Source organism: Mustela lutreola, chromosome 12, assembly GCF_030435805.1.
Source record: "Mustela lutreola isolate mMusLut2 chromosome 12, mMusLut2.pri, whole genome shotgun sequence".
NCBI classification, from domain to species: Eukaryota; Metazoa; Chordata; class Mammalia; order Carnivora; family Mustelidae; genus Mustela; species Mustela lutreola.
Genome location: NC_081301.1, coordinates 6,152,604 through 6,169,676, shown reverse-complemented (window position 1 = coordinate 6,169,676; position 17,073 = coordinate 6,152,604). Strand labels below are relative to the sequence as shown.

The following is a 17,073-nucleotide window of genomic DNA, read 5'->3' as shown; positions in this document are numbered from 1 at the left end:
GGGAATTCAGAGATGTGAGAGGCTCTGAGGTCGGGGATGTCCAGATCTGGAAAGGCCTCAGAGTCCAGGTGGAGGGAAGGGACTTTTCTTCCACTGACAGGAAAAAAAAGGTAGGGGTGGATTTTGGGGCACCCCTAAAAGAGCTGGGCTCAGAGCTGCCTCCAAAGGAAGATTACAGACACACCCAGCAATTGAGATTGTCCAGGACTTATCCCCTTCCCTTAGAGACATGGACAATGAAGCTTGGGAGAAGGGCCCAGGCCAGGGGAAGCAAGTCTGACCTGGAGTACTCTGGAGCGGATGCCATATACTATATATGTAAACAGATTTGGGGGACTCAACAGCAGTCAGCCCTCCCCCACCCCCTATAGCTTTTACTTCCTTAGAACAAACACACTTTTTTTTTTTTTTTTTTAAGGATTTATTTATTTGACAGAGAGAGAGCAAGCACAAGCAGGGGGAGTTGCAGGCAGAGAGAAAGGGAGAACCAGGCTCTCCACAGAGCAGGGAGCCCAATGTGCGTCTTGATCCCAGACCCTAGGACCACAACCAGAGCCGAAGTTAGAGGCTTAACTGACTCAGTCACGCAGGCCACCTGAGCAAACACACTTTTAAGAACCTCCTGTGTGTGTAAAGCCCAGAGGAAGACACTGTAAACCTAAGACCAGGGCTTCAGTTTAGGAAAAATGAGCTTATGCTAAGTACATCTGTTTACTGAGAGTCCCCATTAGGCACAGGGCTGAAGCCTCGACCTGCAATATCCGACACATTTAACACTGGCAGAAGAGGAGACTGAGGCTTGGAGAGGTTCACCCACCCGCAAACTCAGAGTCCATCAAGGTTATTTCCGGAACCCCTCCAAACTTTCTGTACATGGGAAGAGCCTATGAGAGGGCAGGATTTTTGGAATGGAAAACTCAAGGATTTGTTCTGTTTATTTGGGGGTAACAGTGCGTTGGCACTATCAAAGGTACTTCTTCCTTCCTTCCTTCCTTCTTTCCTTTCTTTCTTTCTTTCTTGGATCCGTATATTATTTTAAAATGCAAATTGTTATGGGTAATATTTGTAGAATAAGGCTTTCCCCCCGCCCACGTTTACCGAGTAGAAAAGCCACAGAACGCTCGTTTTTATAAGTCCAGCCTTCCGCCTGTAACCGGACCCGCGCCCGTGCTGGAGACAGGGCAGGCTTGGAGCTGAGGCTCTTTTAAATCCGTGAGGTCCTTCCCGGGACCCAAAAGTCAACTGAGGTCAGCCGCCCATGGGGCGGGGCGAACCGGTCGCGGGGCGGAGCTAGCCTCGGCCCCGCCTCCGGGCGCCCGGAAGTGACGTGTGTGGACAAAGGCAGCGCGCGCCGGGAGGTATCGCGTTTGTCCGTGTTCGGACGGAGCTGGTGGTGGTCTTGTGGGTTCGTCGTCGCCGCTGCCGCCGACTTCCCTTCCTCTTTCCCGTCTTCTCCCGGGTCCCGGGAGCCCCCGCCCGGGGTGAGTAGCGCGAGGCGGAGCAGGGAGCTGTGGCCGGCGGGGGAAGGGAGGCCCCGGCCCCCAACTGCCTCGGCGCCCTGAGGCCCCAGCTCGTCACGTGACCCGGCGCGAGCTACCGGGGCCCCACGTGTGTGTGCTCCGGGGTGGTCCGACCTGGGCCTCCGGTGGCGGCGGGTGGCGGAGGAAGGCCGAGGCACCCGGACCCTGGACGAGGCGCTCCCCCGCGCTGTCCCGGGGCGGTACGCTAGACCCTTCCCTCTCTGAGCCTCAGTTTCCCCGGCGAGAAACGGGGATTAAGGAGAGCACGCGCTCGGAGGGCAGGCGTCAGGATGCAGTAAAATGGTCAGGTCAGAGCCGGGCACAGAGTAGTGCTCGTGGTGTGGGAGTTGCTATCATATTTCACCTTGGACCCAGCCCCAGTTACGGCTCGACACTGGTGCCGCCTAGAAGACAGCTCGCTGCCTAGAGCCCTTGGAGCCAAGGTCAGCCAGTTTGCGGAGGGACTGCCACGTCGAACGAAAGGCCCCGGCTCTGTCGCCCATCACCGGTAGGGTCTCTCTGGGATCGAAACAGCTGGTGTCCGAGCCCTGACGGTGCGGTGCGGTGGGGCAGTCTTGCAGATGGTCTGGTCATTGCCGAGAGAGAGGGGATGAGCCCCTGGAGGACTAGGGGCTGTGTTAAGAAGGCCGGATTCCCTCCTTACACTGTTCCTGGTTTCCTGTGTGTGTTTGTGTTAAGGCACATCACTCCTTCAGTAGAATGGTTTTCTGTCCCTCAGCTGGGTTCTGGGGAAGGGCTGGGGGTACATACGGAATGCTTTGGTGGGGACTAGAAGCCATAGAGTCACAAAGATAGCGTCTCCGGAATCTCTGCAGCGTTTCTGTGCCTGCACAGATGGGAAGCTCACTCCCCTCTCCCGCAGGTTTGCGGAGCTGTTTGTCTGCTGGATTGACCCCCAGCATCGCTGTAATAATCCCTTGGGTGTGTCTGACACACTGAAGTTTATAGGGCATTTCACTGCGTTTTTCCCGTTTGACCCGTACAGTTGGCAGATAATTGATGGAAATCTCATTTGACAGAGATTTCTAAACTTGAGATAATACAGTGCCGGCCACTGTACAGATCACCTGATGTTTTCACACCCACGTTTAATCGTCACATTGTCCTTGTAAAGTCAACGTTGCTGTTCCCATTTCACAGATAAACTTACTTAACCGAGGCTCTGTCTTATATGAGCTTACGTAGCCAGAGAGAAGCAAAGCCAGGATTCAAACGTCGTTCATTTGACTCCACCAGAGCCTTTGTTTTAAAACACTCCCATCTCCGCCACCCCCACCCCCCCGCCTTTTTAAGTCTTCTCTACTTCCTCCTTCCTTTTCTTTCTCCATTCCCATATATCCAGCTGCTGTCCCCGATCCAGGGCAAACAGGCCCTGTCCAGCAGGCTGCAAGGAGGCGGTAACTTCAGGCAGGCTCTTGCCTCCTGTTGCTTCCAGACTTTTTCATAGAGGCTGGTAACTGAAGAGGGTGTGATGCCTCCCCAAGGCCTGGACGGTGACAGTTGACACACCGTTCTTTCCCCTGGATCCTGGGAGAAGTAGTAGCTGGGGAGGCTGCCCACCTGTCCCCCGAAACACCTTGGAGGGGAAGAAGAGGTGGTGGGATGGCAGTGACTGAAGCATGACACGTTCCACCTGCTCAGGAGCAGAGTCCACAAGCAAAGGGCTTCTCGTCCGGTCTAAGCTAGCCGAGAGCACACACAAAGCCAGATTGTGCCCAGGCCCTCTCCCTCCCCTGCAGCCATGTAGCTCCTCACCACATCCTGAGCAGAGTATAGAAGGACTTAGTGCTATTTGACTGACAACCCCACTGTTCCCTCTGAGTCCTAGGGACCTCCTGCCTGTTCCAGTCTGGACACGGGGAGACAAAGTATAGACAGAGCCCCAAGGAATCATGTTTACTAATGAATCAGCTGTTGGAACAAATGTCAAAATTAGACTTGCCATTTCCCGGCCCGGATGTTCCTCCCCTGGCTTGTTCCTAGAATCTGCCTGTAAGTGGAATTCTTGTAAATTAGATTATTCAGAGGACCTTGACATTTAAAGAAATCATCTTGTAAGGCTTTTGGTAAAGCAGAAAAATTACATTGTCGGTAATGGCCTTCAGTGTTACGTTTTGAATCGTTGGAATTTTTTTTTTTTTTTAAGATTTTATTTATTGGGGCGCCTGGGTGGCTCGGTGGGTTAAAGCCTCTGCCTTCGGTTCAGGTTGTGATCTCGGAGTCCTGGGATCGAGCCCCGCATTGGGCTCTCTGCTCAGCGGGGAACCTGCTTCCCCCTCTCTCTCGGTCTACTTGAAATCTGTCAGATAAATAAATAAAATCTTTTTTTTTTTTTTTAAGATTTTATTTATTTGAGAGAGAATGAGAGAGAGCATCAGAAGGGGAAGGGTCAGAGGGAGAAGCAGACTCCCTGCCGAGCAGGCAGACCAATGCGGGACTCAGTCTTGGGATTCCAGGATCGTGACCTGAGCCGAAGGCAGTCGCCTAACCAACTGAGCCACCCAGGCGCCCCAATAAATAAATAAAATCTTTAAAAGAGATCACAAGTAGGTAGAGAGGCCAGCAGAGAGAGAGGGGGAAGCAGGCTCCCCGCTGAGCAGAGAGCCTGATGTGAGGCTCGATCCCAGGACCCCAAGATTACGACCTGAGCTGAAGGCAGAGGCTTTAACCCACCGAGCCACCCAGGTGCCCCGTGGTTGGATTTTTGTAGACTTTTCTCAAAAGTGGAAAATGTAACCACCCAAAGCTCATTCTTTGGTTCATTTGGCAACCAATGACCAACCCCCCACCTCGTGTCTGGTGCTGGGCTAGTTGGGAATGAGGTCATGTCCCTGTCCCCAGGAAGCTTACCTCCTTGGGAACGAAGGCTGATGGGTAGCCTACGGCTAGGGGAGGGCCCCGCATTTACTCTGTTCATTTCATGGAGAGTGCACTTTTTGTTGACTCCTACATGAACTGCGAGAGGGATACAGTGGTACATCTCAGGGTCTTGCCGCTGTTCTCCAAGGGCCAGTGGGGAGCTAGATAAGAGGACAGCGCCAGCAGTTTGCCGAGACTGGTGGGCAGCGATGGGGACAGGGTCAGTGTTGCCGAGCTCGAGTCCGAGTGCCGAGTGGAAGAGCTGGCTTTGATGCCGTCCTTCCGGGGTGATGGTGGAGAGGCTGTGGCGTGGGGCCTGTCGGCGGGGGTGGGCAGCCCCCAGACTGAGCTCCGTGGTGACATTCAGGCCGGTGGCCCTCTTTCCTGTCAGCTCGCAGGGAGCTACAGTGATGTCCACGCTACGGCAGCTGGGATTCCTGGGCACGGGCAGGTTTCTGCGTCCTTTCGCTTTACTGTGTGACTCAGAGTGGGAGTGAACGTTCACTCTCGTTGAGCAGTGTGCCCCTTTCTCATTTTGGGGTGGGAGGTGCTAGGACACATGTCCTCAGGTGCTAGGACACTGGGGTGGGACATGGTGGCGAGCCAGGGTGAGGGGATGCTGTGTTTAGAACCAGCCCCCGCCCACCCTGTGTTACCTGCCTGTTACCCCAAAGGGCCCTTCGATTGACATAGTAGTTGGAAGTCGCCTTCACTGTGGTCCCAGACCCTTGTTCCTGGACGCGGAAGCTGGAGCATCACCCCGAGAGCTGATTCAAGAATCTGAAGGGGATTGGGGGCTCTCTCCACACGATAGAAGGGCTCTAGAGGGCAGAAGCAACGACAGTCACAGATCTAAGAACTGGACCTGCTAGGACATGGAGAGGCTGTCGCTTCTCTTCTGGTTCCTCGGAGGGCCAGTGTGGCCTTGCCCGTGAGCAGTGTCCGAATCCAGGAAGGAGCCAGGGAATGGGGAGGAGGGTCCTCCTCCTGCCCGCCGGCTCGCTGGGGTCCCTGGAAAGGACTGACCGTGGCGGATGCAGGATTGCATCAGTGAGAGCATCCCGAGTTGTTGGGCTAAGGTGGGCCTGCTGCTTCTGGAAGGTTCCTTGTCTTCTAGGACAAGTTCAGAGTACAGTTGTGCATGGGGGCTACTGACAAACATGCCTAATGAGAATTCATCTCTTCTCTCCTTACAGTCAGTCTCTAAATGATGTATCAAGGGCTGTGTGCTTGTCCTCAAGGCACGTTCCTGTTTCCTATCTAATGACTTCTCTTGACGCCTTTAAGGCATTCCTCCATCTTGGGGGTCTCTCACGTGTTTTTGAGCGTGATCCCAGGGTCCCACATGAAGCTCTATGTGTCACCCTGTGTTCCGGGAGTCAGTGGCTTAACTGGCACCCAATGGAGTGGTATAAAGGTGGAAGTGAAACCCCAGGAGCACAGTCGTGCACAGTGTTCCTGGGGGGTGAGGGGACTTTCACCCTGAACTGAGGGACTCCTGTGGGCTTGGTGCTGGGGACACAGTGGCGAAAAGGCAAGGTCGCGCCTCTAGAGCTTCCATCCCATGGAGGCTGGACAGTAAATAAATGGTGTAATTTCAGACAGAAATACACATTCTGAAGGCAGGAAAGCGTGGGGATTAGATCTGGGTGTTGGAGGAAGCCACCTTAGCTGGGCTGGTCAGGGAGGGCCTCTGAGGATATGAGCCCTAAGCTGAGAGCCTGTGATGGGAGTGGGTGCCTGTCACTGTCTCCCCACAGCACCGCTGTGTCCCAAATGCCACATGGCTCCTGCCGGTCCCGCTCTGTTCCCACTCTGCCCGGTGGTCCCACCACTTACGTCCTGGCTTCGGAAGCTCTCAGCTGATTGGTTTTCCATTACCGACAAGCCAAACCCCCGGCCCCCAGCCTGTCACTGGGGCCTCCCGTGATCCAGGCCCAGGCTGCCTGTCTAAGCTCGTCTCCCATAAATACCCTCTTCCTCTGTCTGCATTCCAGCCAGCCCAGGCCATCATCAGTCGCGCCTTCTGGGTGGCACACCTGCCGGGCTCCTCTGATCCTGTTCGCGCCGGCACCCCCGCCCCCCACCACCAACAGCACCCTTTATCTTTCAGGGTCTGGCTCAGGTAGCCTTCTCTCGGCAGCTGCCCTGTCTGCCTTTCCGAAAAGAGTGCTCCGTTCTTGGAGTTTCCACAGTACTTTGGGCTCAGTGGGTGTCCTCACTCTTTCTGCCTTGTGTTTTAGTTGGGTCCACTCATTCCTAGCTCCCGCTGGCCTGGAACTCCCTGAGGGTTGGATGGTATCTCAGCAAAGCCTCGGGGCAACTAGGACAGCTCCTGCCCTGCGATGGTGCTGTGGGGCCGGTGCCTCCGGGCAGAGATGGGCAGAGATGCGGCCGGGCTGGCTGGGTGTGCAGCTGCCAGGCCCTCCCCCTCCCCCAGGCCCTGGCTCCTGCGTTGTCGCTGCCCCTCCGCCTGTCACAGTAACACCCTCTTGTGTCTGCTTTCACTGTCGCCCCAGAGCCCCCACAGCTGCCGACAGTCTTGCAGAAACACGCATCTCTTGTCACTTTCTGCTAACCCTAGAGTAGTTCAAGCTCACTGCTCTTTAGTGGGGAGTCTAATCCCAAATGTGTCCCCTTCCCCCATCCCGAGTGTCCAGTTGCCGGTGCTCTCCGTGTGCCTCTCACACCTGTCGGACGGAGCGGGCGCCCCCCCCTGGCGTAGTGAACTCTTCCTAGTCCTTCACTTCAGCTGATGGGCGACGACCTTGGGAATGCCTGCCTTCACTCTACGGGGTCTGGGCTGGGCTGTGCCGGCATCTTGTACTTGCCTGCGGCCCCGAACGGTTGCCAGTGTGTGTGTGCCAGTCTGTCTGCCTGCCTCCTGGCACGGTGCCTGGTACCCAGTCCCGGCACATTGTTAACCAAGGACCAGACCCCACAGCGAGCTCCATTCTGTGCTCACGAGTGAGTGGGAGGCGAGTGGGCTCCCCAGGCCCCTCCCAGCATCAGCCGGAGCATCCACGGTAGGAGCCTGGGGTTTCCGGCTCCATTTCCTCAAGTGTCAATTGGGGGTTCTCTATACTTTAGAGTTAGAAGCTTTCAGGTCAGGTGTCGTGTCCAGTAAGGAAAGGACTAGAAGCCCAGGACTCTGGGTCCCCTCCTGATACAAAGGTCACTTTGCAGAATGACTTGAATACGAAAGACAGGAGGCCCCGTCATCCAAGGGATAGAAGCTGTTTTGGGGACCCTGGACATTTCTCTGCATCAGGCAGGGTTGTATGACCTTGTGAAGCATGCGGTGAGTCCGGGACCCTCGACCTGGCTGATTTGCTCATTTTTGTTGTTCAGCTGCTGCTGTTTGGTGCCTGAGCTGCCTCGGCTGGGGACAGCATGACAAGTGAAGTGATAGAAGACGAGAAACAGTTCTATTCGAAGGCCAAGACGTACTGGAAGGAAGTCCCGCCCACCGTGGACGGCATGCTCGGGGGGTACGGCCACATCTCCAGCATCGACATCAGCAGCTCCCGGAAGTTCCTGCAGAGGTTTTTGAGGGTAGGCAGGTCTGGCATGCCGTCCAGGAGCAGAGGATGTGGCCCTGGTAGCCCGGCCTGGTCTGCACAGGGCGCCGCCTTTTACCCGAGCCATCACGGGGCCTTTGGTGCTTGGTTGGTGTCAGCCCCCCAGGCCTTGAGGGTGGGGCGGGGTGGCGTTTGGTTGGGGGCCTCTGTCTCAGGCTTGCCACGTGGGGGAGCTGGCGGCTGTGCCGGGTCTCCGGGGACCAGAACGGAGGCTTCCTCTAACTGTTCAGATTTGTCAGGGGTGACTCCTTCACTGTCTTGCCATGTCTGCGGGCTGTTGGGCTGTGGGCACCGGCTCTTCTGCTGAGGGCAGGCACCTAGTTCCTCCCCTGCTCTGCCCCACTCTGTGCTAGGCTGGTGTGTAGCATCAGAGGCTGGTGCTTATCCCTCACACTACGGGGTGTCTCCCCACCCACTGTCTGCCTTCCCAGATCGGTGAAAATCACTACTGCCTCTATTTTTTCACTGCTTGAATTCCGTTCATCCTGTGGTTTTACTGGGGTGTCGTGAGAGATCAGTGCACCTGTTCGTCAGTCCCCTTTAAGTGGCTGTCGGCTTGCGTTTTAGGAATGTGTGGCCCAGGACGGGAATGTCTGTGATCGCACCCATGGGCGACCCCCCGTGCCAGCCCCCGGCCTATGCCCACTCCTGACTCGAGTAACTGGGAGCGTGGGAGGAACAGCCCCCTTCTCAGGCTCTCTGAGCCTTCCCTACTGAGCCTCCGCCTTCTCTGCTTCTCAGGAAGGCCCGAACAAGACGGGGACCTCCTGCGCCCTGGACTGCGGAGCCGGCATAGGTAGGATCACCAAGAGGCTGCTGCTGCCGCTCTTCAGAGTGGTGGACATGGTGGACGTGACTGAAGACTTTCTGGTTAAAGCCAGGACGTACCTGGGAGAGGAGGGCAAGCGGGTGAGGAACTACTTCTGCTGCGGCCTCCAGGACTTCAGCCCTGAGCCCAGCTCCTACGATGTCATCTGGATCCAGTGGGTGATCGGTGAGCTTCCCGCGGCCTTCTGCGCCTTCCGTAGACCTCCCGCACGCCCCCCGCCCCGCCCTCCGCTGCAGAGGCGGGTTCCGGGGCTCCTGCGGCACACCGGACGCGGGGGTTTCTCCAAATCCTCCTCAGGCTCGCCTTCCCGGCTTGGTCAGTACCGTTATGACCCACTCAGGTGCAGTTTTTTGTTGAAAAAATGTAAACAACCAATAACTGCATTCAGAGAACGTGGAAATGAGTTTTAAAAGTGTTTTTTAATAAGAGGAGGAAGTGAAGCCTTGGCTGTCCCCACTGTTCACAGCGAGGGAGCCACGCCTTGCCGCCCCATCCTGCACCCGCTCAGCCCCGCAGCACACGCGGGGTGCTCGTCCCTGGCCGCTGCCCTGGCAGGCGGGCCACCTTACCCGCAGTTGGCCACCCACTCCCCAGCAGACACCGCAGTCCTGCTGGGTCTGGCCCTGTCCTTTGTGGTCCCTCAGAGCCGGTCTGGAGTTCTAATTAGGTTAGGAATGGGTTGGTAAGAACCCCTAATCCAGGCCTCAGGGCAGGGGGGATGGCTAGAGCGTAGGTGTCGGGCAGGGCCCAGAAGTCCCCCAGTCAGGGTGGCGTCGCAGCTCGTGCTTTGTGACAGCCCTTGGGTGAGTGACTTCTGAGCTGGCTTCCTCGTACACAGCATGGGACTCGATAAGCATCTCTGGGCTGCCCAGCGCTGGGGAGGCCCCATGTGTTTAGACAGAGCTTGGGAAGTCTGAGCAGAGGTCGAGAGACACGGCCAGCGGAGGGTGCGTGCTTGGCACCACTCCCTCCCTAGTGACCCCAGCCTCTGCTGTCCCCAGGCCACCTGACTGACCAGCACCTGGCCGAGTTCCTGCGGCGCTGCAAGCAGGGCCTGCGCCCCAACGGCATCATTGTCATCAAAGACAACATGGCGCAGGAGGGTGTGATCCTGGATGACGTGGACAGCAGCGTGTGCCGGGACCTCGAGGTCGTCCACAGGATCGTCCGCAGCGCGGGCCTCAGCCTCCTAGCCCAGGAGCGCCAGGAGAACCTCCCTGATGAGATCTACCATGTCTATAGCTTGGCTCTGAGATGAGCAGGGCCCAGCAGGAGAAAAGGACCAGCGTGGGGTGGGGGGCTGGCAGCCGGGCAAGACCCAGAGGCTCCCCAGCAATGGTGTGGGAGTGTGGACTGAGACTGCCAAATACACCTGTCTGCCGTCGGTCACTAGACTCTTTTTCAAAAGGCCTAATGGGGCCCAGTGGGGAGGGGCGCCCCTGACCGGAGCACTGAGGCTGCAGCCCAGCTCTGCTGCCGTGAGAGGCAGGAACCAGACAGCGCAGACCACGGGACTCCAGGGTCCCTGGTGCTCCCCGTGTGGGAATACAGTGATCCCCTCAGAAGCGGAGATTTTCTGGCTCTCCCGTTCCACCACCCAGCCTTCCAGCCACAGGCCTGGGTGCCTTAAGAGGAAGAGAACTCTCGGTTGTTGGGACTTTTTCCCCTCGCGGGGAGGTGAGGAGCCTTCAGCTGCTGGGCACGACCCCGTGCTGAGGCCTATTTGGTGATGAGCCCTGGTGTCCCTGACGTGATCATCCCCGTGGTCTCCAGTGAAGGAGTCTGTGGCTTCATTCTTGGCTGTGCCTTGCAGCTCCTCCTCGGTGAACATTTTCATCAAAAAATAAAAGGGTGACTCCTGTGCTGGGAAGGCCCTAGCCGGTCTGGACTGGTGCTCTTCTTTACTGGGGCTGCAGTGCGGTGCTATTTGGAAACTCCCCTCTAGGTGCTGCCGGCCTCTCGTACCTCTCCCCTCTTCTCCGTGGGAGCCTCGGTCCTAGGCTGGGGAAGGGCGGGGAGGGGGCCAAAATGTCATACAAGGACCTTGAAGGCCAAGAGCAGGATTTTACTGTGTAACGTATCCTTCACTTGCCTCAGCTCGCCTCCCCGGCATCCACACAATTCACAAGGACCCACGTGACTGGAAACTGGCTTCGTGAGGGTGTGGCGTGGACCGCACAGTCAGCCTACAGCATTAGTAGCTTTGATCATCAGTTGAACCCCTCATGAGACATTTTGGAAAGGACTGTCCCTGGTCACACAGGATTGCTTTTCAGCAGAAGGCACGTCCCCTGAGATCCCAGGTTTGGCACAGACAGAGCTTCCAGTCCCGTGCCTTGGGCCGGGCCATGGGTAACCTGGCCCCAGAGCAGCCAAAGGCGGCAGGGTCAGCTCAGCCTTCTCCCTAGCCCGGCGAGAGCACTGCTCCAAGTGACCTAAAAATCTAACGTGGGGAGAGACGGGAATGATGGGCCTCACCAGGGTTGTGCCCCCACAGGCCCAGCACACATCCCCCCGGCTTCAATGGGGCCCCATGCAAGACAGACCAGCTTCCTGCGGCTCTCACAGGACCGAGAGAGCTGCCCTGCCTGATGCTCCCCGCAGAAGAACAGGGTGTACCCTTGTCCCAAGTCTACACCTGGTCCCTTTTCCCAGCGTGGTTGAGACTTGGGGGTTCTGCCTAACAGAAGGGGAGCGGTCGCCCTGGAGAAACAGGGCCCTTTCCCACCGCAATGACTGCGGCTGAGGGGCTCCACCTGGCTTTCCTGGTACACAGTAAGGATCAAGTTTCATCTCCCAACCTCCACCTTCCGATGGAAGGCCAGAGGGTTCTCCCCTAAGGCTGCTGCAGGTGCCAAAATCCGCCAGTGGCTGAGCTGCCCAGACCCTGCTCCCCTCGGTCTGGGGGTGGTCAGATTTCCTCGTCAGTGGTACCGCTGTGCTCACTAAGGAGGTACCACTTTAGCCTGTCGGGCAGAGGCAGGGCTTTGATCTTCACATCCACGGGCCAGGGCTGAAGATAGAGCCGGATGTAGACGCGACACAGGTGCTTGAGGGATGGAGGGTAGCTCTCCAGCTGCCTCAAGGAGAAGTGAAGGGCCCGGATCTTTTCTGCCAGGCTACCCACAGGATGGATATCGAAGTTTTCAGGCAGCTGAAGTTTCTGGGAATTAGTCACCATGAGATCCAGGACGGTCTCGGCTTTGCGCAGGAGGTCCACGTGGCTCTCGTCTTCGGCACAGCCTGGGTGGGAGCAGAGCCTCTCAAAGATGATGTGGAAGCCGGACCAGCAGGACGCCCCGTGCAGTGAACAGTTATAGGCAGCTCCGGACTCCAGCAAGAAGCGCAGGAGCGGGAAGTGCAGTTTGAAGCCCTTGAGGCAGATGTGTGTGAGGGACTCGTGGGCCGGGCACTCGCTGGGGTCGGCCCCGTGCGCCAGCAGCAGCTGCGTGACTTGGAAGCAGAAGCGGCTGATCATCTGGGCCTCCTCTTTGTCCCCTCCCACAGTCTCCCCAAGCAGGAAGATGATGCAGGTGAACACTGTGTCCCCATCTTTGGTGGTGGCCTTGACATCTGCCCCTGTGAGAGCCAGTCAGGAAAAGAGAAAATGGCAAGAGGTCTTAAACCCCTGCAAAGGGAGGCCACCTGTGTAATGGGGGGAGGGGGGAGAGGCCTGGGAACAGCCCACAGGCGAGCCTCACCTCCTTCCAGCAGGAGCCGGATGTTCTCAGTGTTGTAGATCTGCACACCGTCGCTGCTGGCCAAGGCGTGGAGCAGAGCGGTCTTTCCTACAGAAGGAAGAGGAGGAGGGGGAGTGGGGACCAGGAAGCCGAGGTCAGGACAACCCCAGAGATGCAGAGGAAACCACTCAGGATGAGAAAGTGAACTTCATTTTTTTGTCATTTTCAAGGATTTTATTTTTAGGTCATCTCTACACCCAACGTGGGGCTTGAACTTGTAACTCCGAGATCAAGAGTTGTGTGTCCTACCGACTGAGCCAGCCAGGCGCCCCCGGAAAGTGAACTTGAGAAACGATCGACCTTTCAGCCGAGGCTGAAGGTGACCGGTGGTTGGTCATTCTTTCTAACCACACAAAACCAGGAGCAGAATGGGCAGAAGAGGTGGGATTCTTCAGGACACTCAGACGCTACCTGAGATCCGGGCTGAGTCTTTGCCAAGAAGAAGTGGCTCGCCCTCCCAGAAATCTGGCTGTACACCCTACTTCCCCCTACAGACAGACCTCAGGGGGCTGGCGTGAGGCCAACAGCTGCATCACTTCCGGGAAGCTCCTGCAGGTCAGCAAAAGGCACCTATGGGCCTGGCTGCGCTGTGTCATCAAGCCTAGTCACCATCCTGGGGGGCTCTGGCTCTCCCTCCCGAGGCAGCCTGCTTTCCCGGGGGAAGGCACCCACCATGCTTGTCAGCCGCATTGACATCTGCTCCGAGGTCCAGGAGGCGCTGCAGGCAGGGCAGGCGCTCGGGCTCCTCACTGGCCAGGTCCAAGGGGCTGCTCTCGTGGATCTGAGCCAAGAAAGCACAGCACAGTAGGCCTGGCGACTTGGGGGCCTGGAAGGCCGCTTACGGCCACCCCACCACATCCCTGCTTTTGAGTGGGCCAGACCCGGCTCTTACCCGGTCCCTCCGGTTAATGTCGGCCCCGTGGCGCACCAGTAGCTCCACCATGTCCGGCTGGTTTCGCAGGACGGCAATATGCAGGGCCGTGTAGTACGTGACAGGGTCTGAAGACACAGACACGGCTCGTGTCAGTCTTGCCGGCCTCCACCTGGCCTCCGGCTCAGCCCCAGCCCTCCCCGCACAGGGGACCCAGGCTTCTGCCACCATGAAGGGTCAGAATGGAGCCATTCCCACCAGGAGCCAGAGCACAGGTGCTGGAGTCAGACATGGGGCAGGGTCCTGCGGGGCAGGCAGCCCCTCTGTCTGGACTTGAGTCTCTTCTGTAAAACGGAACCATAAGACTGCGTGCCTCTGCTCAGGCTGCTGGGAGAAGGACCCCAACTGACGGCTCCTGAAGCCGGGCAGTAACAGCCACGTTCTCAAAGCCAGTCTCCAAATGACAGACTTCAGAACAGCCCCGGCCCTCACCTCCTCTGCCCTCCAAGAGCCTAGTGGCCTCTGAGCCAGTCCTCACATGGGAGCTGAGGCAGGCCTGGCCACATCCCGTGTCAGCTCAAGGACCCGCACTGGTCACAAGTGAGCCCCGCCCATCCCCTGGCTGACCCTGCCCTCCCCGGTGAGAAAGCCAGAGAGGAAAGGAGAATGGCTCCATCTCTGTCCCCCGCACCTCCAGCTCAGAAGCCGGCCGCGCCCTGCCACGATTTACACCCGCGCTGCTGCTGTCTTGTCCCCTCTCCCTGTGGCATGGGCAGAAACGCGAGATGGCTCAGAATAAGTGGCAGAAAATTGCTCTCCCTGAGCTCTGGGCACAGTGCCAGCAGCTGCATTTTCACATTCACAGAAGCAGGGATTTAGCTGGGAAAGTTTGCTGATCAATCACATGGTGGAGGCAGCGACCAATTTTCTCTCAGACCAGTGGGGTCAGAGCCCCTCGAAAGCCCACAGGGGGATAGGGTTCCTCAGTCACCACCCACGGAGGAAGTAAGGGAAGCGGCTCCCAAGAGAACAAGAAAGGCAGAGCCACACTTTAAGCCATGTGCCCCCCCCCGCCCCCCGTAGCCCCTCTGGGCTCCAACTGACCTTCGAAGTTGAGGCTGGCCCCGCTGCGCAGGAGAACGGCGGCTGCCCGGGTCAGCCCCAGCTCCGCCATCCTCAGCAGGGCACTGCTCACGCCTTCCTGGTAAAAGGGAGAGTGGGCCTTTCTCTCCAGCAGCTCAGTGAGAACAAGGATTCGGCTCTCCTCGCTGGCAACATAACTGGGCCTGGGGCAGCAGAGGGGTGGATCGGTTAGCGGGGGGTAGGAGGGGCAGCTGTGGGACCAGCTAGCCTGGGCACCCTGTGGGTGGGTGCTCTCCTGCTGTCATCACCCCCCCTCCAAGGTAGAGCCCTGGTTCTGTGAGGCAGAAAGTCTCTGGAAAAGGCCTGTGGTTGCAAGAGAGCAAGCTGCATCTTTTAACTCAAGTTGACTCCTTGGGTTTGCTAAGAAAGAACTGGGGCTGTCTCTAGCCTCCTCCCAAGTTGCCCAGACAATCTGGCCCCTAGCTCGGGTACAAAGCCTCACACAGCTGTGCTGCTGGGCCTGAAGGGAACCGTTCTAGCCCAGAGCAGGAAGCGGACACTGACACCCCCTCCCCTGACAATGGGCATCCCTGAGCTGCCGAGGGCAGCTAGACCAGACCAGGCAACCCCCAGGCCCTCCTGCCCCCACTCACACTCAGAGACACTTAACCTCCCGGCCTCCGGGTCCCCAGAAGGCTGAGTGTACACATGGCCCTTCACGCCCCAGCCCTCACCCCACTTGCCCGCCAGCAGTGACCTCCAAAACTTCTGTGGCTTTCCACTAAAGCTCAGGCCCACGGACAGCTCCGTGAACCTGGTCGCAGCTCCCTCACAGGCTGCCACCTCCTCCTCTGGAGGAGGCTTCCCTTCCTCACCAATGCTTCCCACTGCCCTTAGCCTCACCTGTCTGCAACCCTTCAATTACCGGGATCAAGGTGCCATCCTTACTGCTTGGGCAGGATTCCATCTCTTTCCCCAGCCTGGGAGGATGCCCAGGGCACCATGGATACAAAGCAAAAATCCTGGAACTACAAAAGGGCAGGTAGCACCCGCTTTCCTGCCCTGCTCTCACCCCCAGAACAGCCTCCAAGTTAAGGAAACCCCTTACGCTGTTTTCAGAACGCCTCAAAGTGAACAGAGCAGTGATGAAGCAAGCCTGTTTCCACCGAAGTCCCTAGAGACACGCATAGTACCCACTGCCTCTGAAATTCCCACGGACCCCAGACACACAGCCCTGCCTCCGCTTTCCTCTGCTCTTGCCTCCATGACACCGACCGTACATACACCTGACTCACGCTCGTCTCTCCCTGAAGCATAAGCATCGCCGACGCTGGGGGTTTGGTTTAGCTCACTGCTGTAACCCTGAACACCCTTCCCACAGGCGCGGGGATACACCTGTTTTTGTCGTCAAATGCAAACTCGGCTACAGAGCTCATCTTCGCACTGTTCTGGGGTAAAAACCGAGGCCCTCGCAGACTCCACCCTGCTTCCTTGCAACCCGCAGCCGGCACGCTGGGCACTGGGTGGGGCACCGAGGCCGGCGGCCCTGCCCGCACTCCACCCTCCCGGCCTCCCTGCGCGGGCCTGGAGCACTCTCCGCCCTGCAAAGGGCAAGATTTGGGCGGGGTGCAGGGGCTCCCGCTCAAAGCAACCCAACTCCAGCCTCCGCCTGCCCCTTCACCTGTCCACTGGGGACACAGCCACCCCCACCCCCCACCACGCTTGTGGTGACAATTCAAGGGAAGCAGCGCCAGCTCGGCCCGCCCGCGGCAAGGAAGCTAGTTACCCGTCCAGGGGCTCCTGCCGCTCGGGGTCCTGGATCCCCAGGGAACCCAGAATCGCATCCACCAGCGGCTGGTACTCGAAGATGATCCTCCGGAAGCCGTGCAGGAACGGCATCGCGGCGGCCTGGGGCGCTGCACGGCGGCTGCACCTTTGGGCGAGGCCGAGCAGCAGACTGAGGACTTTTCGGAAGCCACGGGCTTGACCCGGCTTCTGCTGGTCCAGCCCCCGCGCCCCGCCGCCCACCCCGCTGCTCCGCGCCGGAAGTGACCCTCGCACTTCCGGCCCGCGCCGGCCGGGGAAACCAACGATGGTGACAGCGCCCCCTATGAGGTCGGAGGACCGCGGCGCGCCCCCAGAGTGAGCTGTGGGTAACCCGGAGGCCGGCCCGGGTGGAGTGGAGGGCGCAGACTACCTTGGCAAACCCGATCCCGGCCCCAGGCGGGCCAGGCTCTGCCAGCCCGGGCCCGGCCCGGCCCTGCTCCGTCCTGCGATCCCGTCCGCGGCCGCTGGGCGCCGTCCGAGCTCCGCCGGCCTCTGTCCGAGTTCCCCGGGCGGTGGAGGGGACTCGAACCCCCGGAGATGCCGAGCTCTCTGGACTCGGATCCGACCCGGACTCCTTCCGGCTTCTCCTGGCTCTCGCCTCCCCACACGCTGAATGGACGCCCATCAGCCCCGCCGGGCGGCGTGGGCAATCCCTTACTCTCTGTCCCCTGGAGCTCCTGGCCCTGCGGGCTGCCAGCGCCTTCCACTTCTCTGCCTTGATGGACTCAATGAGCTGTAATTT

The 17,073-nt window shown here is 58.5% G+C and overlaps 2 protein-coding genes across 5 annotated transcripts; one reads left to right on the top strand and one right to left on the bottom strand.

The window, feature by feature from the left end:
* The first annotated feature begins 1,322 nt into the window (after window positions 1-1,322).
* NTMT1 (N-terminal Xaa-Pro-Lys N-methyltransferase 1) lies at window positions 1,323-10,693 on the top strand. 3 transcript variants are annotated; one of them, XM_059141902.1, is made up of 5 exons: window positions 1,323-1,481; window positions 1,896-2,028; window positions 7,752-7,955; window positions 8,723-8,975; window positions 9,812-10,693. In XM_059141902.1, the coding sequence occupies exons 3-5, from the start codon at window positions 7,794-7,796 to the stop codon at window positions 10,066-10,068; spliced, it is 672 nt and encodes a 223-aa protein (XP_058997885.1). In that variant the 5' UTR covers window positions 1,323-1,481; window positions 1,896-2,028; window positions 7,752-7,793; the 3' UTR covers window positions 10,069-10,693. The 3 variants fall into 3 exon arrangements, with proteins under 3 accessions (XP_058997885.1, XP_058997884.1, XP_058997886.1); XM_059141901.1 differs by lacking the exon at window positions 1,896-2,028; XM_059141903.1 differs by lacking the exons at window positions 1,323-1,481; window positions 1,896-2,028 and having other exon boundaries at window positions 7,754-7,891.
* Window positions 9,211-16,551, bottom strand: ASB6 (ankyrin repeat and SOCS box containing 6). 2 transcript variants are annotated; one of them, XM_059141898.1, is made up of 6 exons: window positions 16,291-16,551; window positions 14,526-14,707; window positions 13,443-13,549; window positions 13,223-13,331; window positions 12,512-12,598; window positions 9,211-12,389 (listed from the first exon to the last, which is right to left on the bottom strand). In XM_059141898.1, exons 1-6 carry the CDS (start codon window positions 16,401-16,403, stop codon window positions 11,722-11,724), a joined length of 1,266 nt encoding a protein of 421 aa, XP_058997881.1. In that variant the 5' UTR covers window positions 16,404-16,551; the 3' UTR covers window positions 9,211-11,721. The 2 variants fall into 2 exon arrangements, with proteins under 2 accessions (XP_058997881.1, XP_058997882.1); XM_059141899.1 differs by lacking the exon at window positions 13,223-13,331 and having other exon boundaries at window positions 12,285-12,389.
* Window positions 16,552-17,073: the final 522 nt, after the last annotated feature.

Bases quoted from the DNA above. Each gene is read 5' to 3' on its own strand.
- NTMT1 (XM_059141901.1), top strand. From the start codon at position 7,794: ATGACAAGTGAAGTGATAGAAGACGAGAAACAGTTCTATTCGAAGGCC. The intron at 7,956-8,722 runs GTAGGCAGGTCT...TCTGCTTCTCAG, and splicing joins TCCTGCAGAGGTTTTTGAGG to GAAGGCCCGAACAAGACGGG. The intron at 8,976-9,811 runs GTGAGCTTCCCG...TGCTGTCCCCAG, and splicing joins CTGGATCCAGTGGGTGATCG to GCCACCTGACTGACCAGCAC.
- ASB6 (XM_059141898.1), bottom strand. From the start codon at position 16,403: ATGCCGTTCCTGCACGGCTTCCGGAGGATCATCTTCGAGTACCAGCCG. The intron at 13,550-14,525 runs GTCAGTTGGAGC...CTGTGTCTTCAG, and splicing joins GGCCAGCCTCAACTTCGAAG to ACCCTGTCACGTACTACACG. The intron at 12,599-13,222 runs GTGGGTGCCTTC...TTCCTTCTGTAG, and splicing joins CAATGCGGCTGACAAGCATG to GAAAGACCGCTCTGCTCCAC.